The 25,629-nt window shown below is 44.1% G+C and overlaps 1 protein-coding gene across 1 annotated transcript in view; it reads right to left on the reverse strand.

Moving 5' to 3' along the window:
- The window catches only part of SLC4A8 (solute carrier family 4 member 8), a 369,348-nt gene that overhangs the window by 70,944 nt on the left and 272,775 nt on the right, over positions 1 to 25,629 (reverse strand). The window contains exons 3-5 of the mRNA XM_063952268.1: positions 24,087 to 24,233; positions 17,372 to 17,507; positions 11,306 to 11,466 (exon numbers count right to left, since the gene is read on the reverse strand). Coding sequence (XP_063808338.1) covers positions 11,306 to 11,466; positions 17,372 to 17,507; positions 24,087 to 24,233 — 444 coding nt within the window. The remainder of the gene's footprint in view (positions 1 to 11,305; positions 11,467 to 17,371; positions 17,508 to 24,086; positions 24,234 to 25,629) is intronic.

Here is a 25,629-nt window from a genome sequence, read left to right on the forward strand (position 1 = left end):
TTTTGTACGAAAAAGCCGCCAATTCTGACACTCTCCTGGCCGAAGCCAGGGCCAGTAGCATGGTCACTTTCCATGTAAGATATTTCAAATACACCGATTTGAGTGGCTCAAACCCATGGGATTTGAGGAATCCCAAAACTACCTTGAGATCCCACGGTGCCACTGGAGGCACAACCGGGGCTGTATATGTAGTACTCCTTTGACAAAAGCCTGGACTTCAGGAACTGAAGCCAATTCTTTCTGGAAGAAAATCGACAGGGCCGAAATTTGAACCTTAATGGACCCCAATTTGAGGCCCATAGACAATCCTGTTTGCAGGAAATGTAGGAATCGACCCAGTTGAAATTCCTCCGTCGGAGCCCTCTCCTTCAGGATCCGGCGTTCAACCGCCATGCCGTCAAACGCAGCCGCGGTAAGTCTAGAGGTAGAGTGCACGGATCCTCCGTGCGCATCTCTTGAAGTTCCGGGTACCAAGTCTTTCTTGGCAAATCCGGAACCACGAGTATCGTTCTTACTCCCCTTCGCCTTATAATTCTCAGTACCTTGGGTATGAGAGGCAGAGGGGGGAACACATACATTGGCTGGTACACCCATGGTGTTACCAACGCCTCCACAGCTATTGCCTGAGGGTCTCTTGACCTGGCGCAATACCTGTCCAGTTTTTTGTTGAGGCGGGACGCCATCATGTCCACCTTTGGTTTTTCCCAACGGTTCACAATCATGTGGAAGACTTCTGGATGAAGTCCCCACTCTCCCGGGTGGTGATCGTGTCTGCTGAGGAAGTCTGCTTCCCAGTTGTCCACTCCCGGAATGAACACTGCTGACAGTGCTATCACATGATTTTCTGCCCAGTGAAAAATCCTTGCAGCTTCTGCCATTGCCCTCCTGCTTCTTGTGTCGCCCTGTCTGTTTACGTGGGCGACTGCCGTGGTGTTGCCCTACTGGTTCAACACCGGCTGACCCTGAAGCAGAGGCCTTGCCAGGCTTAGAGCATTGTAAATTGCCCTTAGCTCCAGTATATTTATGTGAAGTGAAGTCTCCAGGCTTGACCACACTCCCTGGAAATTTCTTCCCTGTGTGACTGCTCCCCAGCCTCTCAGGCTGGCATTCGTGGTCACCAGGACCCAGTCCTGAATGCCGAATCTGCGGCCCTCCAAAAAGGTGAGCACTCTGCAACCACCACAGAAGAGACCCCCTTGTCCTTGGAGACGGGGCTATCCGCTGATGCATCTGAAGATGCGATCCGGACCATTCGTCCAGCAGATTCCACTGAAAAGTTCTTGCGTGGAATCTGCCGAATGGGATCGCTTCGTAAGAAGCCATCAATTACCCAGGACTCTTGTGCATTGATGCACTGACACTTTTCCTGGTTTTAGGAGGTTCCTGACTAGCTCGGATAACTCCCTGGCTTTCTCCTCCGGGAGAAAAAACCTTTTTCTGAACTGTGTCCAGAATCATCCCTAGGAACAGCAGACGTGTCGTCGGGCTCAGCTGGGATTTTGGAAAATTTAGAATCCACCCGTGCTGTTGCAGCACTACTTGGGTTAGTGCTACACCGGCCTCTAACTGTTCTCTAGATCTTGCCCTTATCAGGAGATCGTCCAAGTAAGGGATAATTAATACGCCTTTTCTTCGAAGAAGAATCATCATTTCGGCCATTACCTTGGTAAAGACCCGGGGTGCCGTGGACAATCCAAACGGCAACGTCTGAAACTGATAGTGACAGTTTTGTACCACGAACCTGAGGTACCCTTGGTTTGAAGGGCAAATTGGGACATGGAGGTAAGCATCCTTGATGTCCAAGGACACCATAAAGTCCCCTTCTTCCAGATTCGCTATCACTGCTCTGAGTGATTTCATCTTGAACTTGAACCTTTGTATGTAAGTGTTCAAAAGATTTCAGACTTAGAATAGGTCTCACCGAGCCGTCCGGCTTCGGTACCACAAACAGCGTGGAATAATACCCCTTTCCTTGTTGTAGTAGGGGTACCTTGACTATTACTTGCTGGGAATACAGCTTGTGAATAGCTTCCAACACCGTCTCCCTGTCGGAGGGAGATGTTGGTAAAGCAGACTTCAGGAATCTGCGAGGAAGAGACGTCTCAAATTCCAATCTGTACCCCTGTGATACTACCTGCAGGATCCAAGGGTCGACTTGCGAGTGAGCCCACTGCGCGCTGAAATTCTTGAGACGACCCCCCCACCGGACCTGAGTCCGCTTGTAAGGCCCCAGCGACATGCTGAGGACTTTTCAGAAGCGGGGGAGTGCTTCTGCTCCTGGGAAGGAGCTGCTTGCTGCAGTCTCTTACCCTTTCCTTTGCCTCGGGCAGATATGAATGGCCTTTTGCCCGCTTGTTCTTATGAGAACGAAAGGACTGAGGCTGAAAAGACGGTGTCTTTTTCTGTTGGGAGGTGACCTGAGGTAAAAAAGGTGGATTTTCCGGCTGTTGCCGTGGCCACCAAGTCCGATAGACCGACCCCAAATAATTCCTCCCCTTTATACGGCAAACTTCCATATGCCGCTTGGAATCCGCATCACCTGACCACTGTCGCGTCCATAAACTTCTTCTGGCAGAAATGGACAGCGCACTTACCCTTGATGCCAGAGTGCAAATATCCCTCTGTGCATCTCGCATATAAAGAAAATGCATCCTTTAAATGCTCTATAGTCAATAAAATATTGTCGCTATTCAGGGTATCAATATTTCCAGTCAGAGATTCCGACCAAACCCCCCCAGCACTGCACATCCATGGTGGGGCGATTGCTGGTCGCAGTATAACATCAGTATGTGTGTACTGTATATACTTTTTAGAGTATTTTCCAGCCTCCTATCAGCTGGATTTTGAGGGCGGCCGTATCAGGAGACGGTAACGCCACTTGTTTTGATAAGCGTGTGAGCGCCTTATCTACCCTAGAGGGTGTTTCCCAGCGCGCTCTAACCTCTGGCGGGAAAGGGTATAATGCCAATAACTTCTCTGAAATTAGCAACTTCCTATCGGGGGTAACCCACGCTTCATCACACACTTCAATCAATTCATCTGATTTCAGGAAAAACTACAGGTAGTTTTTTCACACCCCACATAATACCCATTTTTGTGGTACTTGTAGTATCAGAAATATGTAATGCCTCCTTCATTGCCGTGATTATGTAACGTGTGGCCCTACTGGAAAATACGTTTGTTTCTTCACCGTCGACACTGGAGTCAGTGTCCGTGTCTGTGTCTGTCGACCGACTGAGGTAATGGGCGTTTTAAAGCCCCTGACGGTGTTTGAGACGCCTGGACAGGTACTAATTGGTTTGCCGGCCGTCTCATATCGTCAACCGACCTTGTAGCGTGTTGACACTATCACGTAATTCCATAAATAAAGCCATCCATTCCGGTGTCGACTCCCTAGGGGGTGACATCCCATTACAGGCAATTGCTCCGCCTCCACACCAACATCGTCCTCATACCTGTCGACACACACGTACCGACACACAGCACACACACAGGGAATGCTCTGATAGAGGACAGGACCCCACTAGCCCTTTGGGGAGACAGAGGGAGAGTTTTCCAGCACACACCAAAGCGCTATAATTATACAGGGACCACCTTATAGTAAGTGTTTTCCCTTATAGCAGCTTAATATATAATAATATCGCCAAAAAAATGCCCCCCCTCTCTGTTTTAACCCTGTTTCTGTAGTGCAGTGCAGGGGAGAGCCTGGGAGCCTTCCCACCAGCGGATCTGTGTGGGAAAAATGGCACTGTGTGCTGAGGAGATAGGCCCCGCCCCCTTCACGGCGGGCTCTTCTCCCGGTTTTTTCTGTAATCCTGGCAGGGGTTAAATACATCCATATAGCCCAGGGGCTATATGTGATGTATTTTTAGCCAGTAAAGGTAATTACATTGCTGCCCAGGGCGCCCCCCCCCAGCGCCCTGCACCCTCAGTGACCGCGGTGTGAAGTGTGCTGAGAGCAATGGCGCACAGCTGCAGTGCTGTGCGCTACCTTAAGAAGACTGGGAAGTCTTCAGCCGCCGATTTCTGGACCTCTTCTCTCTTCAGCATCTGTAAGGGGGCCGGCGGCGCGGCTCCGGTGACCCATCCAGGCTGTACCTGTGATCGTCCCTCTGGAGCTAGTGTCCAGTAGCCTAAGAAGCCAATCCATCCTGCACGCAGGTGAGTTCACTTCTTCTCCCCTTAGTCCCGCGTTGCAGTGAGCCTGTTGCCAGCAGGACTCACTGAAAATAAAAAACCTAACAAACTTTTATTCTAAGCAGCTCTTTAGGAGAGCCACCTAGATTGCACCCTTCTCGGCCGGGCACAAAAACCTAACTGAGGCTTGGAGGAGGGTCATAGGGGGAGGAGCCAGTGCACACCACCTAGTGGTCAAACTTTTAATTTTGTGCCCTGTCTCCTGCGGAGCCGCTATTCCCCATGGTCCTGACGGAGTCCCCAGCATCCACTTAGGACGTCAGAGAAAAGATATAATGGAAATGGTGTCATTCAACTCGATACTGAAATAAAATGTTCATTTAGTTTCAATGAACTAAGAGCCCAATTCAGCATGGAACGCATCTACGATGCGATCGCATGCTGAAGCCCTTCTGCAGTGAGATGCGACGGTATGTCACATATGCGAATGCCTCTGCCTGACTGACAGGCAGACACATTTGCAGGGTTGGAGGGGGCGTCGACGCAGCGTTTAGGGGGACGGTGTTGCAGGGCGAAGGGGTGGGGGGAGGACGGTCCGGACAATGCAGACGTGTCCGGGCCGTTTTTGCAGGGCGGGCCGCGGTGGCTGCATGACGTCACATGCAGCCACTGCAACCCGAATCATGGCGGGTAGCCGTCTGCCTTCACAGCTAGGCTGCACAGGCAGAGGGCTACCCTCATCATGCGAGCACTTCCCTGCTGAGCGAAGCGTTCGCATGTTAGCAGGGGGGGTGAAGGGCTCATAATGCGGGGTGGACTTACCCTGTACTGGGCGTCCCCCCGCATACTAGTGTGAAGGGTTGTAGTTGTCTGATTTTTTGCACAACTAAACCCATGCTGAGTTAGGCCCAAAGGCATTTTTTATTTTCCGGAAGAAAGTAGCAGAATAAAAGCTTATGGTAACTTTAAAGAATAAGAAAAAAAAAAACCCTAAAGCTGTCTAAACCACCAATATCTTATATGAAAAAATAGACTACTTAAAGCACGAGTATCTAGTACTGTAGATGCTAAAGAACAGAATTCCTTGACTGAAAAGGTTACTGCATACATCTTAACATTTGAAAAGGTGAAAAAGAAAAGATTTGCTAAAACAAAAACCTTTTCATAGGTTCAAGGAATTTAATGAGGTTTGCGGTAGCTTTTATAAAGTATATTATAAAAAATTATAGTTGATTGGTTGCTAGGGGGCAACTTTGCCACTGGCCTACTTCTCACTGCTTGATACATCAACCCCTTAGAGCAGTGGTTATGAATTACGGCACCATAACGTATCGGAGTTGTTTCCACATCTTGAAAAAGCCCTTAGGGTGTGTGTACACACGGTGAGATCCCTGCTATGTTCGATTTTGACTATGTGATTTCCCTTGAACTCCCCCAGAGCCCAGATAGCATAGATTGTACAGATTTTGACTATCTGTGCTTGAGATTTTGTCTATGTACGATTTTGACTTAAGTGCCCATTTTGACTATACTTTGTACTAGATTGTACACTAGATAGTCAAGATTGACTTGCCTGCAGTCTGTCTAGCCTTACGATACCGACCCCACGGGAGCGCGCATTGGGATCGAATCTGTATCGCAAGCTGTCTAGCACCATGAGATATGCACTAACTATATAGTCAAAATCTCACAGATTTATCTCACAGTTTGTACACACCCTTAGATAAAAGGAGGAAATGCGTTGATTTTGCCCATTTCTGCTGCCTACCAGCTGTCCAGAAACCCTATTAGCTGCCCACCGACGAGTTTACTACTATATACTCTAAATAAATTGATGGACAAGAGGCCATCTGAAGTTAATACAGTAAATCCTTTTGTAGGACACTCTACTAATACTCAAAAATGGTTAACAGTATGATTTCAAAACGTAACTTTTAATAATATTTCCTCTAAGAATAAAATGGATATATGTGGACTGTTATTAGGGATACAAGGTAGTCTCCATTAAAAAACAAATAATTGAAAAGGTATTATACTGTGTATACCTTTTAATAGTAACAATAACAACATGAAATGGTCTTGTAGTTAAGATATATAAAAAAAACCCATCTATTAATCAATGATTACAACCATGTAAAAAAGCATTAACACAAGAAAAGCATCTTTTTCTGGTCCTATTAACATAACAGTTGCATACTTTTTTGTTAGAACAGAATAACTGACCTCATTGGCATAGTAATTAAGGCTATTGTTTTAATGGAGGATATGAATAACGGGTGTGGTTCATCAAATCGACAGTATCTAGGTCGACAATGTTTAGGTCGACCACTATAGGTCGACATGGATGGAAGGTCGACAGGGTTTCTAGGTCGACATGTGCTAGGTCGACAGGTCTAAAGGTCGACATGAGTTTTTTGGGGGTTTTTTGTGTTGTTTTCTTCGTAGAGTGACCGGGATCCCAAATTAGTGCACCGCGTCCCCTCGCTTCGCTCGCCATGCTTCGGGCATGGTGCCTTCGCTTCGCTCGGCACACTTTACCGTTCCAATCGTAGTCCACGTGAATCGTTAAGTATGAAAAAATTCAAAAAAAGAAAAAAAATGTGAAAAACTCATGTCGACCTTTAGACCTGTCGACCTAGCACATGTCGACCTAGAAACCCTGTCGACCTTCCATCCATGTCGACCTAGTGACTGTCGACCTATAGTGGTCGACCTAAACATTGTCGACCTAGATACTGTCGATCTTCAGACCGGATCCCATGAATTACACCCACCTCTAAGGGGGTAGTAGAATATATAGAAAGCACACACATAACACTTCTGTAAGGAAGTGAAACTTAATGTACTGTAACTCTAATGGTGCGTACACACTAGGACATCATTGGAAATGATGAGATGTCATCCGCGATGGGACCTGACATTGGTGGTGGGTGCGACGAAAGCAGACGGGGTGGGTTAGGGCTGTGTGGGGGTGCAGCGCTAGGCCAAAAGTTTGTTATGGATAAATTCAGAAAAAAATAACATTAATAAGTTGTACAGTATTTATATGTCATCCTTAGGGTCAGTTACATGGTGAGGGTAAGGATATGCTTCTGTCTGTCCACATATTTTATTATTAGATACCACAAGCACTGGTTTTTCCTGGATCACCAACCTAGGGCACCTCTGCAAATGCCCAAAATTACCCCAGAGTGCCACGGCACCAAGTTTGGGAACCGCTGCCTTAGAGTAATGTTTTCCCAACATACTGAAATTCTCAATCTTTACTTAACAAATGTCCCAATTTTGTGTTTGACCACTAGTATAAGATTGCCTCTTACACACAGAACAGCATCAACCTTCCACATTCTAAACTTCAGATTTATGGAAGTTTTAATCGACCAATACTTTCTCTTTGTTTCTACTTACGTGTTACGTCCCCTCAATGTATTAAAGTGCAGCTTAAATCAGGGCATCAGGAGACTGACAGCACTTGGTAGTGCTTGGTATAGAAGCAAGAAACCGATCAACTACAGTACAGATCACTGATCCCTGTGAGAAATGATGCCACCCATAAATCTATGTTTACCCTGCATTGTGTGAAAATACCATCGTGTTTTGGCAGTGCTATTTCTTGTAGGGATCTGTGCACACTAGCTCACCAGCATTGCTCCTTGCGTTCTTCCACTACAAGAACACAGCTCTGGTGGATTAAATACCTCCTATGTACCGCCTATACAGCTAAAATATTTTAAGAAAATTAATATAAATGCATAGAATACAGATCTCCAACATAACAATGATCATTTATAAATACCTACTTTACCTAGTGTTTTTTTTAAAGCCTAAAAATAATTTTCCTGCCTCTGATTTGAGATATTGAAAAAAAATATATATTGTGTTTTATATAGTAACTTTTTTTTTGTATATAGTTATCAACCAATTTCCTTTTTCTGGCTTTCATATTACGTGGGAGATGATGAGATGATAGCTGACTGACTGCACCATTTTTCATTCACTTGAAACTCATTTACATGAAGCATGGAAACAACGCTTGCCTTATGCTTCAGCTACACATATCAATACAAAGTGAGCCTACAAAGAAGATGCTGGCTCCATTAAAGGATTTTGATAATCTCCCCAAGGCCACTTATTATGTCTCCAAGCTTGGATACAGGCGATCAGTTGTTTTGCTTAGATAAGTGTGTTTTCAATGCTTAGCAATAAAATACTAAACATGCACCCTTTGCTTCCCAGATACATGGAAATACTCAAGGTTTACTCTGATACCAGAGTTGCATTTCAATACATAAAGCAACAGTATTAATAGGTTACATGTCTGCTATCTTCCAGAATCACACATTTCAGCCTTTTAATAGTTTATCTTTTCTCCTACAATATTTCAATCTACGACCTGGCAGCTATTCGGCTTTGGGTATATTGTGGCTAAATCCAAGCTTAATTAAGTGTCCCTTGATGAATTCTCTTGTTGTCCTTCAGGATAGCCATCACAAACTATAAGTGGCACTCAGCCCTTACAACTAGCTGTGCAGATAACCAGGGCCATCTTAATAGCATTGTAGAGCCTGGGCAAAGCAATGCACTGAGGCCCCACCTACCCATTCATGGGATGGATAAAAAATAACTTACCCCTCTTGTGGTCCCAGGCCATCTCTCCATATGCTTCCATACAGTGAATGGCTGTCAGCACTCTGATGGAGGATAGCTCCAGTCATCCACCAACAGAATTCTGACAGCCAATCACTGTCTGGATGTAGGCTGCTAGGCAGGCACAGAATGCTACCTGGCTGCTCTGATAGTGTGTCATTCACTATCAGAGCGACCAGACAGCATTCTCTACCTGCCTCCCAAGAAGCTCCAGAAGCACCAACACAAGGCCCAGCTCAGCACTGCTTTACGGACCCTAGAATGGTGGGGCTTTGGGCAGTTGCCCAGTGCGCCAATACGTTAAGATGGCCCTGCAGATGGCCATGTTGTAAATGGCTAAATGATGGACTTGGTAAAGAGCTCCTTGGTAAGAACAGGCGCTTCTTATGAGATTGCTGCACCAAGCAGCTACCACATAGACAGGAGAGTCACTCCCGTGAAGACACAGAAAACAGAAAATATACAGGCAGCGCTACTGATGAAGTAATTGGAATAGAACAATATTAAATGATATAACAATTTATTAGCAATTACTCTCCTCACAATTGTATAAAATAAATTACATACACCACATTCAGTTGATATTTCTGTATAGAATGGGATCACTTGGTGTCTGTTCCTGGATAAAGGATAAAGCTGCTAAACTTATTGGGGAGCAGCGAAACGCGTTAGCCCCCTGTTTTATACCACCTCAGCTTTGGCGCTCACCAGTGTGTTTCTGAACCAGTCCCAGATCCACTACCAGATTGCCGTGCAGCAACAAGAGGATATCTTCAGCACTCACCAACACAAATGAGGACATTCTAAAGGCCCCCATCCACTAGTCCGATTTGGGCAGTTTTCTTCAGATTTCGACGCATCTGACCGTCATATCTGAAGAAAAGTGTCACATCGGCCGGCTCTTCCGATCCGATGCGCACTCCCGTGTCAGATTTGTCTGAACTACAGATCTCTGAGGCTGCCCCAACTATTTATCTGAATCTGAAGAAAACAGGTGCACATCGGATTGTTTTTTTTTCTTCAGATGTATCTGATCAGATTCATCTGAAGCGTCACTTGACTGGCATCTCCCTGGCCACTCCCACCCGCCAAGAGGGGGAACAGCGGCAGCAGCAGCATCAGATCAATCGCATGTAGCATGTGTGCATCAGATATATCTGATGCGATCTGGCACATGATAGATCGCATCAGATACATCTGAAGTGAATGTAGCGAAAATTAAGCCCAGGGTCAGATCCGATTCCCGGGAAGCTCCCGGGAGAGCTCAAGAGAAATCTGATGAGATCTGCAGTTCAGACAAGTCTGAGTAGTGGATGGCCACCTTAAGTCTAACATGGACTCTCATGTATGGAAGCCTTTCCACCTCTAAAGTGGTGACCGGTAAATATCCAAACAACCAAACTGTGCTAATCTAATCAAACCTCTATGGAATTAGTGGACTTATCTGGGCATATTATACAGGAACAGACACCAAGTGATCCCATTCTATAGAGAAATATCAACTGAATGTGGTGTATGTAATTTATTTTATACAATTGTGAGGAGAGTAATTGCTAATTTTAGTAGTTTTATTGGTTTTACTATAATAAATTGTTACATCATTTAATATTGTTCTATTCCAATCACTTCATCAGTAGCGCTGCCTGTATATTTTCTGTTTTCTAAATGATGAACTTGTAAGTCTACTGACTCATTTGATATGCGACACTTGTATATATGTTTATGTAAGTGTATACAAAGTGCTACAATGCAGCAGCTTTCTTTTTCATGCCAAGTTCCATTGTGCTTCGCATACAGATTCAGACTCAGTCGCACACAGATATGCCCGTATAGCATATCAAATTAATCAGTGATTAATACACTACACTGCTCAGCCTAATTCACTCGGACCATATGGCGAATTGAGGCTTGGGGGAACATTTACTAAGCAGTGATAAAAGTGGAGAAGTGAGCCAGTGGAGAAGTTGCCCATGGCAACCGGTCAGCTGCTCTGTATACTTTTATAGTATGCAAATTATAAATATGTTACGTCAATGCTGATTGGTTACCATGGGCAACTTCTCCACTGGCTCACTTCTCCACTTTTATCACTGCTTAGCACATCTCCGCCTATGTCACATCTGTAGAAAAGACTTTGAATATAACAACATGAAGAAGGTATTTTTGTAAAAGGTTTAATTTAAGTTTTTTTTAGTTGTTTTTAAAAAAAAATGAATTCATGATTTTCACAGAAGGTTTAACAATAATATTGCAACTAATAGAAAAGGTAGGCGATCCTATACAACCCAAACATGAACACATTATGATGAAACAGTATCAACCATAAGATGTATACATTGAACATCTAAGAGAAATAGGAACTCGTTATAGTTTTTGTTGCTATTTGCCTAAATCCACTTCAAACTTGTTCTGCTACCAGTCTGTTAAACATCTTACAACTGTGCTCCAAGGTTACTTTATGCTGGAATTTAACGGACACTGGGCGTGAAGTGAGAAGGTGATATATAGGTAACTCTCATACCTGCGATTTCCTCTATTGTGCCGGCATGCATGTCTAGCTGAACTGTTCCATTGATGATACAGCTCCTAAGTTCAAAGAGGCTGTGTAGAGACAGTGTGGCCACATAGGGCTTACTCCAGCGTTCTCCTCCATCTTCTACATCCTCCTCAAACTTTAACCATCTGGAGACACAAACATCACAGATCAGTACACTTGTTGTGGAAATCATTATTCTTAATGAGTAAGAGTGAGAAATAGTGATAATGAGTAGTAGAGGTTGCAAAATTCCCTTGGGAACTCTTTATCTTCCGCAATGATCTATTTCATATGAAGCCAAAAGAAGTATAATAAGATAATGTTGAAATGAAAGTGGCACATTCTCTATATATTCCCTCCCTGCAAATAACAGCGCCGACCACACATGCCTAGTCTACAAACATCTACAAAAAAAACCCACTTCAGCCACAGCCCTACATCTGCCAGTATTACAACCTATTCCATATTACAAAGAACTTACATACACACATATACATATATATATATATATATATATATCGATGTATACATCCGGCACTCAGTATGGAAAAAGGATATGCCTGGGTGCCCTCCTTAAATTAATGCAGGTAGCATGCCTTTCCCACCTGTGGCTCAGGTATATCTGGAAGGGACAGAGGCGGCAGTGAGGAACAGCAGTGAGGATGTAGAGCGTGTAGTGAGGAACAGCAAGAACCACTACTGCTGTTCCTCACTACACGCTCTACATGGGTTAACTTACCTGAAGAAAAGGCTTTGCCTTGAAACGTTGTAAGACTTCCATGTTTTGATTGTTTGCACAGTTTTTTTGGATTTGCCATGCTTTGCACATAAAGTATTTTCAAAGTCCTTGGAGTGCCGCCTCTGTCCCTTCCAGATATACCTGAGCCACAGGTGGGAAAGGCATGCTACCTGTATATATATATATATATATATATATATATATGTATATATATATACAGGTTGAGTATCCCTTATCCAAAATGCTTGGGACCAGAAGTATTTTGGATATCGGATTTTTCCGTATTTTGGAATAATTGCATACCATAATGAGATATCATGGTGATGGGACCTAAGTCTAAGCACACAATTCATTTATGTTTCATATACACCTTATACACACAGCCTGAAGGTGATTTAATACAATATTTTTAATAACTTTGTGTATTAAACAAAGTTTGTGTACATTAAGCCATCAGAAAACAAAGGTTTCACCATGTCACTCTCACTCAAAAAATATTTTATTTATTTATTTATTTATTTTTGTTCCCCACAGCATATCAGCTAATGGCTGGGCATAATTAAATGACGTCCATAACCAAACAATATTGTACATATGGGGATTACTGTTTTCTGGGGGGTTTTGCTCAATATCTGCTTCACATGTCCCTTGGCAGAATTTATACTGCGTTATCTTCTTCCCTCTTTCGCTTTCCTCTTTTATTAGATTTTCTTTATTTACTACCTTTATAAGAGGCTATGAAGTGAAAGAAGGGAGAACCAGCAGAGCCAAAGAAGGTATATTTTTTATATATTAATTAGAGAAGATCTATACACAGATAAGAGAAGATTATTACACATTCAAAATATGAAATCACAAACATTCGATAGAAGACTGACCAGGAACAGATTATTGGGCTCATTGATCAATGAGTGATAAATTTCACTGTGAGTGATAAATTGCACCAGCCAATCAGCTCCTAACTGTTATTTTTCAAACACAGCCTGTAACATGGCAGTTAGGAGCTGATAGGCTGGTGCAATTTATCACTCACAGGGAAATTTCTCTCTCATTGATAAATTAGCCCATAAGTATCCAAAAAGATGATACTGTATTGGTTGACAAATGGAAGTTACACTGTCATATAGTCATAGAATCCTGGGTAAGCCAGGATTCTATGAGGGACAACATAACATGATGGTTCCCTCCATTCAAAACCCACAGCTGGCCACACATTACCCAGTAAGTGTTATTACACCTGACCTGTTCTTCTCCTCCTCCTCTATGCTTCCAGTCTCAGCAATTCTGCTCCTGCCTGCTGTCTTTCCTTCACATTATATGACTGTCTCCATTGGTGCAGAGAGGGGGAGGGAGCAGGTACTCTCTACCCGGGCCTGGGCATGTTGAAGGGGCCCAAGTCCCACTGCCATCCCCACTGCCCTGTACAGTGTTAGGTGGAGACTGGCTGCTGCAGCAGCAGCCTCTCTCACCAACAGAGCCCACGCGGCTGTGTGCTGATTGGGGAGAGAGGCAGCTGCAGAGGCAGTCAGTCCTCTCTCCCCGTGTGATGTGCGAGGAGGGGTGGTTGCGATCCCCCCTTGCCGCCCATCCTTACTAGCATCGGCGCTCCCTGTGTGGACTGTGCGCTTTTTATACCCTTTTAACTGTTTTGAAATGAAGGGATGTGGCTACACCCCTCTCATAACCGGGGCCCCCACAGAGCTGTCGGTGCCCCTGCCTGTCTTCCTATCTCACCCAGTCATATGTGTGTATGCCTCCATGTCCTCCCTCACAGTCACCAATGTGTAGTCTCCAAGACCCCCCCCCAGTCACCAATGTGTATGTCTCCATGTCATCATTGTCGCTGCCACCTGAGCCCACAATGCCCCCTGCCCTCAAGAAATCCTTAGGGTCATGGACAGGGAGCCACCGAAGAGTGCCACCAGAAACTGGGTCAGTAATTATTTTATTTTTTTATCTTGCCGGAGGAAGGGATCGGTGAGGGTGGCTGGGGCCACAGTTTTCATTTTGAAAGGAACAGCACAGATGTACACACTAGTCCTATAAACATTTATTATTCTAAGATAAGTATTGAAATATTTGGGGCATTTATGATAAAGTGTTTTTTTTTTTTTCATTTGTTTTCCCTCTGTGAGATATGCCAAAGAGCTAACTTAGGTTTGAGGCCAATCAGTAATTTACATGGTAACTATTGGTCAGCCGAAGGTTGGCTACACACATATAGAAGAGAGGATCAGAGTAGCTTATAGTTGCCTACCCTCCCGCATTCTGCAGGTGACTCCCTGAAATAGCAGCAATCTCCCTAACTCCCTGAATAGTCCATCAATCTCCCTGATTGCACCTTACCCCCATTATGCAGCTGTTACATTCTTGGGGGGGGAAATAAATTAGTGATGAGCGAGGTTCGGTTTTACTCGGTTTTACTCGGTTCTCAAAACGGCATCTTATTGGCTATCCAAAACACGTGACATCCGTGAGCCAATAAGATGCCGTTTTGAGAACCGAGTAAAACCGAGTAAAACCGAGTAAAACCGAATCCGCTCATCACTAAAATAAATCAGAGATTCGTAAATTCAATTGAGATCATCAGTGCCATTTCCCTGCATTGGATAAGGAAGTGATAAACTAGTGATATGTGCAAGGTGATCAAGGCACCAGCCAATCAGATCCTAACTGTTAATTTACATACTGGAGCTGATTGGCTGGTGCCTTTATCACCTTGCACATATCACTGGTTTATCACTTCCTTACGCCTTCCCCAGGTTAATACATCTGCCCCAATGATCCCTATGGCTACATGCATTTTAAATAAGGTTTCTCGTGGCCACTTATAGTATATGGAACCTCTTGTACAACACAAAACACACACAAATCCTGAAAACTATCAGTCTTTTCTTCAACAAATAGATCTTACTAACTTTGGGGCTCATTTACATTTGGATGTAAATAATTTTTATGACACGCCTGTCAGATGTAGCAGTACACATCCGCGCTGATAGCGGTTACTTTCACAGTCTCCCTGAAATGCTTTTTCAAAATTAGGCAAGTAAATACTTTTTCAAAATTAGGCAAGTATGGAGTAGTTGAGGCAGCTGAACAGCTGGTTCCAATCTATTGTTAGAGGCTTTCTGAACTGGTAGACTTACCAAATGAAACTAATGTATTCTCATTAGACTGGTTTTAAAAAGACACAAGAATAAAATCCAGCGGAGCAAGACAAAATTAGAACAATGTGTATAATAGGAATAAAGGTAGATTTTACTGGTGCCTCTGGATAGCAATGATCTGATTCACCTTGCCAAAGTATTCTACAGTAAAACAGGAGTCCAGGAACTCGTACAAATAACTAAAGACTGTATTGTCTGCTATACATAATGTACAGGGAACAACGTTTTCGCCATAACCTTTATTAAGCTTGTCACTCTTCAGTGTTCCTATTCAGACAGTATTGTATTTTATCTTTTATACAAAAGCACAGATTTCCTGTATATTGTAAGGGGGAAACACTTTGGGGGAACGAAACCTGAGGAGAGATGGCATGCACCTCTCCTGAAGGTGTACATGGAAAAGGAAAACAAGGAATTCATGTTTTTCTCTGGCACTTTTTATTTATTGGAGCAGGAAAAATAATTTTTATGTGTACATAGGCGCCTTTTGTGACAAAGATGACAAATGGCATAAGTGTTTATGAATAAAAACACAATTTATTACAGAAATAACATAAAAACATCTAAAACATACATGAGGTATATTGCACTGATCCCAAAAAATATATATTTCTCACCCTCTTTTGAATTTGCGGTGGGCAGATGGCTTTTATGGCAAAAAAGCAATCAAGTCCCGGTGGAATTCAGATGGCACCACCGCAAATAAGCTTTTGTCTTTAAGAGGTAGAGTCGGGAATCCAGCGATACACTCACAAGCAGGTATCCATATCGTCCAAACTGTTTGGACGATATGGATACCTGCTTGTGAGTGTATCGCTGGATTCCAAATTCAAAAGAGGGTGAGAAATATATATTTTTTGGGATCAGTGCAATATACCTCATGTATCTTTTAGATGTTTTTATGTTATTTCTGTAATAAATTGTGTTTTTATTCATAAACACTTATGCCATTTGTCATCTTTGTCACAAAAGGCGCCTATGTACACATAAAAATTCTTTTTCCTGCTCCAGTATCCTAGGGATTTGGTGTTCCCTTGTTAATGTGTAACGGCTGCCTACTGTGACATTTATTGCGCACTTTTTGGTTATATTTCTTTTCTGGTCTACTTTTTATTTATTATTAATAATAATAATAATAATAAATGACATAATTACAAACATAATTTCACAAATGGAGGTTGACTCAGGAGCATATTACTATAGGGATTCTGAAGCATGGGTGGGTGTGGAACATATTGCCAGGGGTAAAATGGAGTGAGTGTGTGTGTGTGTGTGTGTGTGTGTGTGTGTGTGTGTGTGTGTATGTGTGTGTGTGTGTGTGTGTGTGTGTATGTGTGTGTGTGTGTGTGTGTGTGTGTGTGTGTGTGTGTGTGTGTGTGTATGTGTGTGTGTGTGTGTGTGTGGGGGGGGGGGGGGGGTCTGGGAACATATTACTAGGGGAATGGGACTGTTGTGTGTGGAGCATATTACGTGTGGGGTTTGGAGCATATTATTATGGGGAGGCTGGTGTGTGGGATAATTATGTATTGTGGTACTGATTTGTGGCAACATTTTTGGGCAGTATGGATGGTGTAATGGTTAGCATTACTTCCTCACAGCACTGAGGTCATGGGTTTGATTCCCACCATGGCCCCGTGTGGAGTTTGTATATTCTCCCCGTACTTGCGTGGGTTTCCTCCGGCTACACTGGTTTCTTCCCACAATCCAAAAATATACTAAAAGGTTAATTGACTCACAAAAAAAATTAATCTTAGTTTGAATGTGTGTGCGTGTGGTAGGGGATATGGACTGTAAGCTCCACTGGGGCAGGGACTGATGTGAATGGGCAAATATTCTCTGTAAAGCACTGCGGAATATGTGTGCGCAGTATAAATAACTGGTAATAATAAATAAATATTTGTTGAAAATGGGAGAGGCAGGACTGTCAGTGGGAGGAGTAAGGCATAGAGAGGAAAGGAGTCAGTAACAGACCCAACAGATGGACATTATAAAATATGGATAGAAACATACAATATGTTTAAGTGTAAAATAATAAGGGGAAAAGTATTGCATTGCCATGTACATATGAAAGACTGATTACTGTACCTGTTACTGCAGTTTTGGACCAAGTAACTTATTATTACACATTTCCAGGCTAAATGTTACCTTGCCGTCTCCTTCCATTCTGCATCCTCGCCCTCTTTCACACAGATCTCATCCAGCTCCGTAAACAGTTCATGTGGTACATGTTCCTCATCCTCCTCTGTTCCAAGGATGAACTGCACTCTCTGTGATGGTGTATCTGCATTAATCATATGAAAGAGAACATAAGCTGCATGCCCTTTAGCTTGGCTTATAAACCACACAATATGAAATTATAAAAGATCTTTAATGTAATACAGTACTTCAACATTGAGCTCAAGATGTCCAATAAAACGTCTTACAGTATGTGATATATAAAAAGAGCAACTGTTTGTTTGCCCTGTGCCCCTATGAGTAGATCTTGGAAACATGCACTGCAGGTAGAAGCCAGACACAAATGTTAGGATATTGTCAACCCACTCAAACCAGGTATGTACCTACAGTCAGGGCCGGCAACAGAAATCTTGGGGTCCCATACATTGATATCTCTGGGGCCCCCTCATTATATACTGTGTGTGTATGTATATATATATATATATATATATATATATAGTTATCCAAATATATATATATACAAAGGGGCCGTATGGTCCCGAAACGTTGGATGGACTGAAGTGATGTAATAAATACACCGCTACTTTTCTACTGCGTCAGTGAAATAAGGCAGCCTATGTATTCGATATCACCTATTCACCTTTCTAAAATAGCGCAGTAAGGGAGTTTGTGTTTGAGACTCCTGCTGTGCGGTGTGGGTACTGGGAAGAGCAGCGCAGGTGAACCATGCATCCCTCACACCTCACCAGAAGAGGCCGGCGCATGGCACAGGAATCCTGGCCAGCGGAGCTGCTGCCATGTCCTGTAACTGCATGCAACAGAGCTGGACCTGGAAGAATGGGCAGACACTTGCGCTGCAGTCACTGTGTGTGAGAAGCTCCTGTCACTCTGAGGCTGCTTCCACACCGTCTACAGCTCGCTGCCCTATTTGGACAAGATGGCTCGCATTCCTGCCAGGCACTAAGCGGTGTATATTTGGGGCCTCTCTCATCCTTGGGAGCCGGTACAGGTGCCCCCTTTGAACCCCCCTGTCGCTGGCCCTGCCTATAGTAGGGAAAGTAATATTTCAGAAGGCCCAGTGTAGGGCTGCAGGACTATAAATAAATGTTACTATAATTTTCACTGCGTATATAAGTTTATGTCACAGTGTTAACTCACTTGATGTTCTTTCTTAACTGTTAAACGGGATGCAATCAATCGGGATCCCGGCGGTCAGGATACCGACGCTGGAATCCCGACAGCTGACAATGCCGACACCCATAGAGTGAGAATAAAACCTGTGGCGAGTGCAGCGAGCCACAGAGCCTGCAAGAGGACTCTTAGTGCTTGCCCCACTGCCGGCATTCTGGCGGGCGGGATGCCGCTGTCGGGATTTTGACAGAATGCATCCCGCCCGCCAGCAAATAGTATGTATTCCCATGTAGTACAGCTCATCCCTTATGTAAAAAAGAAAAATTGGTACTTAATACCACCTGGCGCCAATTTTAAATGCTCAGTCATTTAAAAACAGTCTGTCTGCAGCTTTCTTAAATTAGAGGGACCACCACGCCCTTCACAAATAAGCAATACAAAAAGAAAAAAACTAAGAAAGCGCTGACACACTGAATACTAAAATTCAATCACTTTTTATTAAAATATGTAAAATACACAAGGACTGTTCCTAGACCACCTTTATAAACTATATTGATACAATGATCCTAATCAATCCCTATCAATATATAGACATGTGGGTTCCCTATAATCACAACACTATATGTTTTTTTGGCCAAAAGTAATTGTCATAGATATATATAGCAAGGTTAATGCACTCAATACAGCCAGATGTTTGAATTGGCAACAAAATAAATGAGTAATCTTTGTAGTGGTAACTGTTGCAGTATTTGTTTCATATAGTACAAATGGTTACAAGTCCACAGAGTTATCTCCAAATATTGTAACAAAAGTTCCAGTTGTTAGATGTTAGTTTGCCAGGCAAATATGGAACTGTTATGCATGTAAAGTTGAAATGTGTTGCAGAGTTATAGTTATTGAACTCTATTAAGCATGGCCATGCTTTAAATATATGATTGTTTTTACCGCAACCTCCCTCTGGTAAACGGGTTGCAGTCCACTACCGGCTCTGGTGCTCCACGATCCTGAATCAAGCCGTATCCGGAGTTAAAGTTTGTCCCAAAAGCAATGGAGGGTGATGGTCCAGCGGTACAGAGAGGGAACCTCAGTGCAGGTCTCAGGTCACAGTCCGTATGAGACGCGTTTCCCCACCTTAGAGCAATTCAGCATCGGCGGCTTCATCAGTCCATTGCTTTTGGGACCGTCTTTAACTCCAGATACCGATTCTGACACTACAGATGGTGATGGGGATGTGTTGCGGGGGTCTGCATCTCTTGCAAGGGGGGGTGCAATTGTTGATAGAGGCTATCAGGGATGTGTTAAATGTAAATGATACCACACCTGAGCAGGTTGAGGAGCCTTTTTTCACTGAAAACAAAAAAAGATTCGCTAACCTTCCCTGCGTCAAAGGAGCTGAATGCTATATTTGAAAAAGCATGGGTAAACCCCGAAAAGAAGTTTCAGATCCCTAAGAGGATTCTGGTGGCTTTTCCTTTCCCTGAGGAGGATAGGAAAAGATGGGAAAACCCGCTGCTACAGCGGGTAAGTCTCCGTTTCTTCCCTCAGCAGCACCTGCTCTGAAGAAATCCTTCTCCTCAGATGCGCAGCAGTCCTTTCGGCCTAACCAGCCTAGAAAGGCCAGATCATCCAATACCTTCTTTAAGGGAGGTAAGGTTATGACCAAGAAACCTGCCGCTGCAGGTTCCCAGGAACAAAAGCCTGCTTCAGGTACCCCAAAGTCCTCCGCATGACGGTGGACGGGACGGCCCGGGGGTGGGGCCTGTGGGAGCGAGACTCAGACAGTTCTGTCATGTCTGTGTATCATCCGTAGAGGATGCTGGGCACCCGCCCAGCGCTTTGTTTTCCTGCTATTGTTATTTGGTTCAGTACAACTTCGTTTTAGTTAAGTACTGCATTGTTACTTGGTAAGTAATGTTTCAGCTGTTGCTGAGTAGTTCAAGCTAGTTGTCTTGACGTGCCTTGTATGTGTGAGCTGGTATGAATCTCACCACTATCTGTGTTAAGTCCTTCTCTCGACCCATCTATACCCCATGGTACTAATGTGGACCCCAGCATCCTCTACGGACTACGAGAAAAGGATTTAACAGTAGGTACCAAAATCCTATTTTTACAGATTATTTTATAATTATTATGGCCTCACTCAGTGGAGCAGCTTCAATAAACTGTGGGGTTTACCGTATAGCTTTAGCTCTGCCCTGACCTATTCAATTACTCCCACCACCCTGCGCAGTAAGCCCCAGAGGGTGCACTTAATGCAGATTTTCTTTTGCAGCCTCAGTATCTGCAAATTGTCATAGTTAATGCCTTCTTTTTTTAATTCTATTAAAATCACTATAATCAAATAAGGGATTATAACCAATAGAAGATACTAATAAAATTAGTCAAAGGGTGGTAGGTGGTGGTGGTGGTGGTGGGAAGGGGGGGTCGAGGGGGGGTTCGGCAGCCATTACTGTTGTGCATATTGGCTCCCCAGGGCCGGACTGAGCTGCAGCTCCAGGCCCACCCATGAAAATAGGCCCAGACCACCAAGGAGGATCCGCTGGAGACAGGAAAAAAATATTTCCCTGTCACCACCAGCGGCCGACCGAGACTCTGCCCATTCAAACCCCACCTCCAGTAAGCACCTTCACAACCCACCCAGAGAACCTCTGAGTCTTCTGAGTCCCATTGGCTGGACATACATTTACAGGCTCCCTGCGCCGCTTACCAGCGTGCATCAGCCCCTCCTCTACATCATGTGACGTAGCAGTGGGTGACAGTACATAGGTGCCACCACACAGCGGCGTCGGTGCCGACGATGACCATGGGATGGATTGAGGACGGGAGGCGCCACTTACTGCCCCTGACTGCGGGAGTACTGCATTTTGATGTACCGGTGGCAGCACATGACCTTCCTGGCTGTCTGCGACTTTCAGCAGAGAGAAGCCAGGAGGAGGAGCTGAGCCAGCAAAATGCAAGAGAGAGAAGGTAAGTGACCTTCTGGGGGGAGGGGGGGGGGGAAGAGACCAAAACACTAAATATACAATGTGGGAGTGGTGTGTAAAAACTAGTGGACACAAGGTGGTCATAATAATGGGCACAGAGGGGGGGGGGGACGCTAATAATGAGCATGGGGGCATAATAGTAGATGGAGGGTGGAGACATCATAATAAACAGGGTGGCATAATAATGGGCACGGGGTGACTAATAATAGACACAGAGGGGGGGCTAATAATAGGCACAGAGGGCTAATAATAGGCAAGGGGACGACGACATTAATAATAGGCACAGAGTGGGGACTAATAATGGGCACAGAAGGGGGGGACATAATAGTAGAGAAAGGGGGCATAAAGGGCACAGAGGGGGGCTAATAATGGGCACAGAGGGGGGGCTAATAATAGGCATGGGGGGCTAATAATAGGCAAGGGGACGACAACATTAATAATAGGCACAGAGGGGGGCTAATAATGGGCACAGAGGGGGTGAGTAGTATATAATAATGCGCGGGGGGGGCAACGAGGGGAGGGACATTGAGTGGCTGAAAGTAGATGGTAGCTATGCCCATAATGGTGCTTCCCACACCCCCTGTACAGATCATTCCCCAACGCACTGGTCACGCTCTCCACATCATTAGCCACACCCCCTATGATGCTTATCACATCCTTTATGGTGGCACACAATAGGCCTTCATAAATTTCAGCTCCAGGCCCATGTGGACCTTAATCTGGCACTGTGGCTCCCTCGCCCCTAAATATGCACCTGACGATCAGTACGATTGCTAACCCCCTCTGCAGGCAGAGAAGACTGCAGCACTCAGCGGCAGCAGCCTCCCTGGTCCCACCACAGCCCAGCACACAGCAGCGTGTGCTGGGTAGGAAGAGAAGCTGCAGTGTTCAGCCTGTACAGTAAGAAGGGGGGGGGGCATGGTGACCCGGACCCCAATGTGCCCCTCCAACAGGCCTGGGTTATTAGTATCTGCTCCATTACCTCTCAGCGCCACTGCATGGAATAACTCCACATCTCCGGACACTTACCCTATGGGATAATGCACATTAACCACGGGCTTACTATGCGGGGTAACTAGCTAATAACGGAATAGCTCCGGGTATTAAACCCAGAGCTACAGCCATGCGGTAGGACCGGCGACTAGATGAATCTGTGGCAATAGACCACATACTTGCACACATTTAATGGGATGAAGTTAAGGACTGACAATGACAACATAGACATTCATAATGTCTACAGTTATGACGTCGACATTGTTAAAATGTAGACAGGCAATGTGTCGACATTGTAAGAATGTCAACATGTGCAATGTCATCATGGTCAAAATGTTGACATTAGGGTTGAGCTGCAGACAGGAGGGTAGGCTGCGGGGAAGAAGGTTAGGTTCGGGCTGCGGGGGATGGAGGTTAAAATAAGGCAATAGAGGGAAAGTTAGGGGTAGTGATTAGGGTTAGGAGAGAAACACTCAGCAAAACACGGCTCTCACCTGGAAGTACTGGTCACATGACCACCAGGGCCCAGAAGCCGCTGCTCAGGAGTAGTAAGTCACCACTGAGCCACCACGGATGATATTTCACTTTCTACGAACATGATGAATGTCAACCTGACAAATCCATCAATACTTGGAGCACACTAATAGCATGTGGGGTATTCTGTAGTATAATAAAGCCTCTATAAAGTCACAGAGGACATCAGAACCGAAGCTGGACCTTACCAAATATACATTTTCAAATATATGTTAGGAAGTATAAAAAATGTCTGGCTGGCTTCTTAGATAATACATTTGTATAATAATTTGACTTCTATAACATATACATGCAATATGTATATATCGTAAACGCCTTCTGTGGCATGTGGTGAGTGCATTCCACAGAGAGAGTTGGGATGGAAAATGTCTCTTCCACCTGACTCTGCAAACATACCCATACCTCCCTAGTTTTGAAGATGTTAATCCGGGGGGAACAAACCTGTTTTATCACAACAGCTGTAACAACAGGATCCGGTGAGGATCCCATCAGTTGAGGTTTAGGCTGCGGTAAGGGAGGGTTACGGTTAGGATGGGGAACATTAGCATCCTTACCCGACCCCTGTCAGGATTCTAAACATCGGGATACTGCGGTCGGTATTTTGACCACCGACATCCCGACCGCCAGCATTTCAGCCCCATCCTGTAATAACTACAAGGGGGATAGTAGTCATACAACTGTACTGTTCCGTAAAATCAGACAGGAAGAAAGTCCACTCTGTGCCAATCGGTGAATAAATAAGGTTTCTTAGGTCCAATTCCCAATTAACACTGATCTACTAATTACACAAAATGACAGGGCATTCTGTTAACATCTATCAAATGAGGCCATTTCGGCAAGACGTCTCTCAACAGTAACTGTGTTTATCCATTCTAAAAAGTGGTCTCTCTGTATTTATTTTTATATTCTAGCCTAGATGTTTCTTTCAAATAAATATATATAAACGTAGAAATTAATTAAACATGCATACAGGATAAAACTCATAAATGTTTTAGTATTAATCTGTCAATGAACTCTATAAATATTTCCTGAGGGCTACATACCATGAGCTAATGATTCATCATGGCCTTCTTCTTGTATGACTCCCTTCATGCGGTCCCGCTTCCTGTGCTTCTGTCCATGAGTGCGATGATGTCTGTGGCTTTGACGCCCCAGTGGCATCCGGACTCCCACATATAACGTCCTGTGCCCTTAAATCAGAAATAGATGTGACGCAATAAATACAGGTATAGATATATATTACAAATTAAATTGGTAAATCATTCTATAAAAAACAAACAATAATAATGTCTAATATGATATTTTTGAATCTGTATAGTAATAGTGCTACTGCTGCCCAAAGTCTACAGTCTCTGAAGGACCAATCCTGGTAACAACTATATAAGAAAAGGAAGAGTATGCAATAGTGTGATAACATAAGGCACTGGTACTGCATTTGTCCTTAACCTTCACTATGCATACATTTTATAAAATGTATCAAGCTTATCTGATATAGGTCTTGTGGAAATCCCCTGATGGAGTAGCAGGCAGAGTACCAAATCTAAAAACCCATAGGAATTCGTAGACTATTACTGTGTAGTATTAAAAGACAAAGGGGTCTATTTACTAAGCCTTTGATGGAGATAAAGTGGACGGAGATAAAAAAAAAAAAAAAGTACCAGCCAATGAGCTCCTAACTACCATGTCACAGACTGGGGGGCAGATGTATTAACCTGGAAAAGGCATAAGGAAGTGATAAACCAGTGATATGTACAAGGTGATAAAGGCAGCAGCCAATCAGATCCTAACTGTTCATTTGCATATTGGAGCTGATTGGCTGGTGCCTTTATCACCTTGCACATATCACTGGTTTATCACTTCTTTATGCCTTCTACAGGTTAATACATCTGCCCTATGGTTTGAAAAATGACAGTTAGGAGCTGGTTGGCTGGTACTTTATCTCCATGCACTTTATCTCCATCTAAGGCTTAGTAAATAGACCCCAAAGTCACAGCAGCACTATCATCAGCATCAGAAAAGGATTGTCCAAATTACATAAGGGGCCTGATACGACTTTGGACGCAATATTGATGTGAGACACAGCTGAGCAATTATTTTTTTGAGGGGAATGCATCTAAATCGCACTGCGCATGTGTCCAGAGTATGTGGGCACAGAGTTGCAGAGTCGGTGGGCACAGAGTTGCAGAGACTGTGTGCCCAGAAATGCAGAGACTAAGTGCCCAGAATTGCAGAGACTAAGTGCCCAGAATGGCAGCGTCTGTGTGCAGTATGATTGAGACACATAATCTCAGAAATGTCCTGCAAATGTGCTCAGAGTTCCTGAGTGGTGAGATGGAGGTGGTTATTCGGACGTATGGAGAAGGTCCATATTATGGGTGTGTTATGAGAGTGTTGTAGGCATGTCACTGAAGTGGTTGTGAACTCAGACACATAATCATTCAACTGGAGACTATACTGAGAATATGCACCTACTGTAGCATGGGGCTGGTACAGGTTTCAATGGTGCGACCGATGGTTGTGTCTAAAAGACGCACCAAGTGTGATTCAAGCATCTAAAGGTGCTCATCGTCTCATTCCTTGCACATG

The sequence above is a fragment of the Pseudophryne corroboree genome, chromosome 2 (genome assembly GCF_028390025.1).
Source record: "Pseudophryne corroboree isolate aPseCor3 chromosome 2, aPseCor3.hap2, whole genome shotgun sequence".
In the NCBI taxonomy this organism is placed as follows: domain Eukaryota; kingdom Metazoa; phylum Chordata; class Amphibia; order Anura; family Myobatrachidae; genus Pseudophryne; species Pseudophryne corroboree.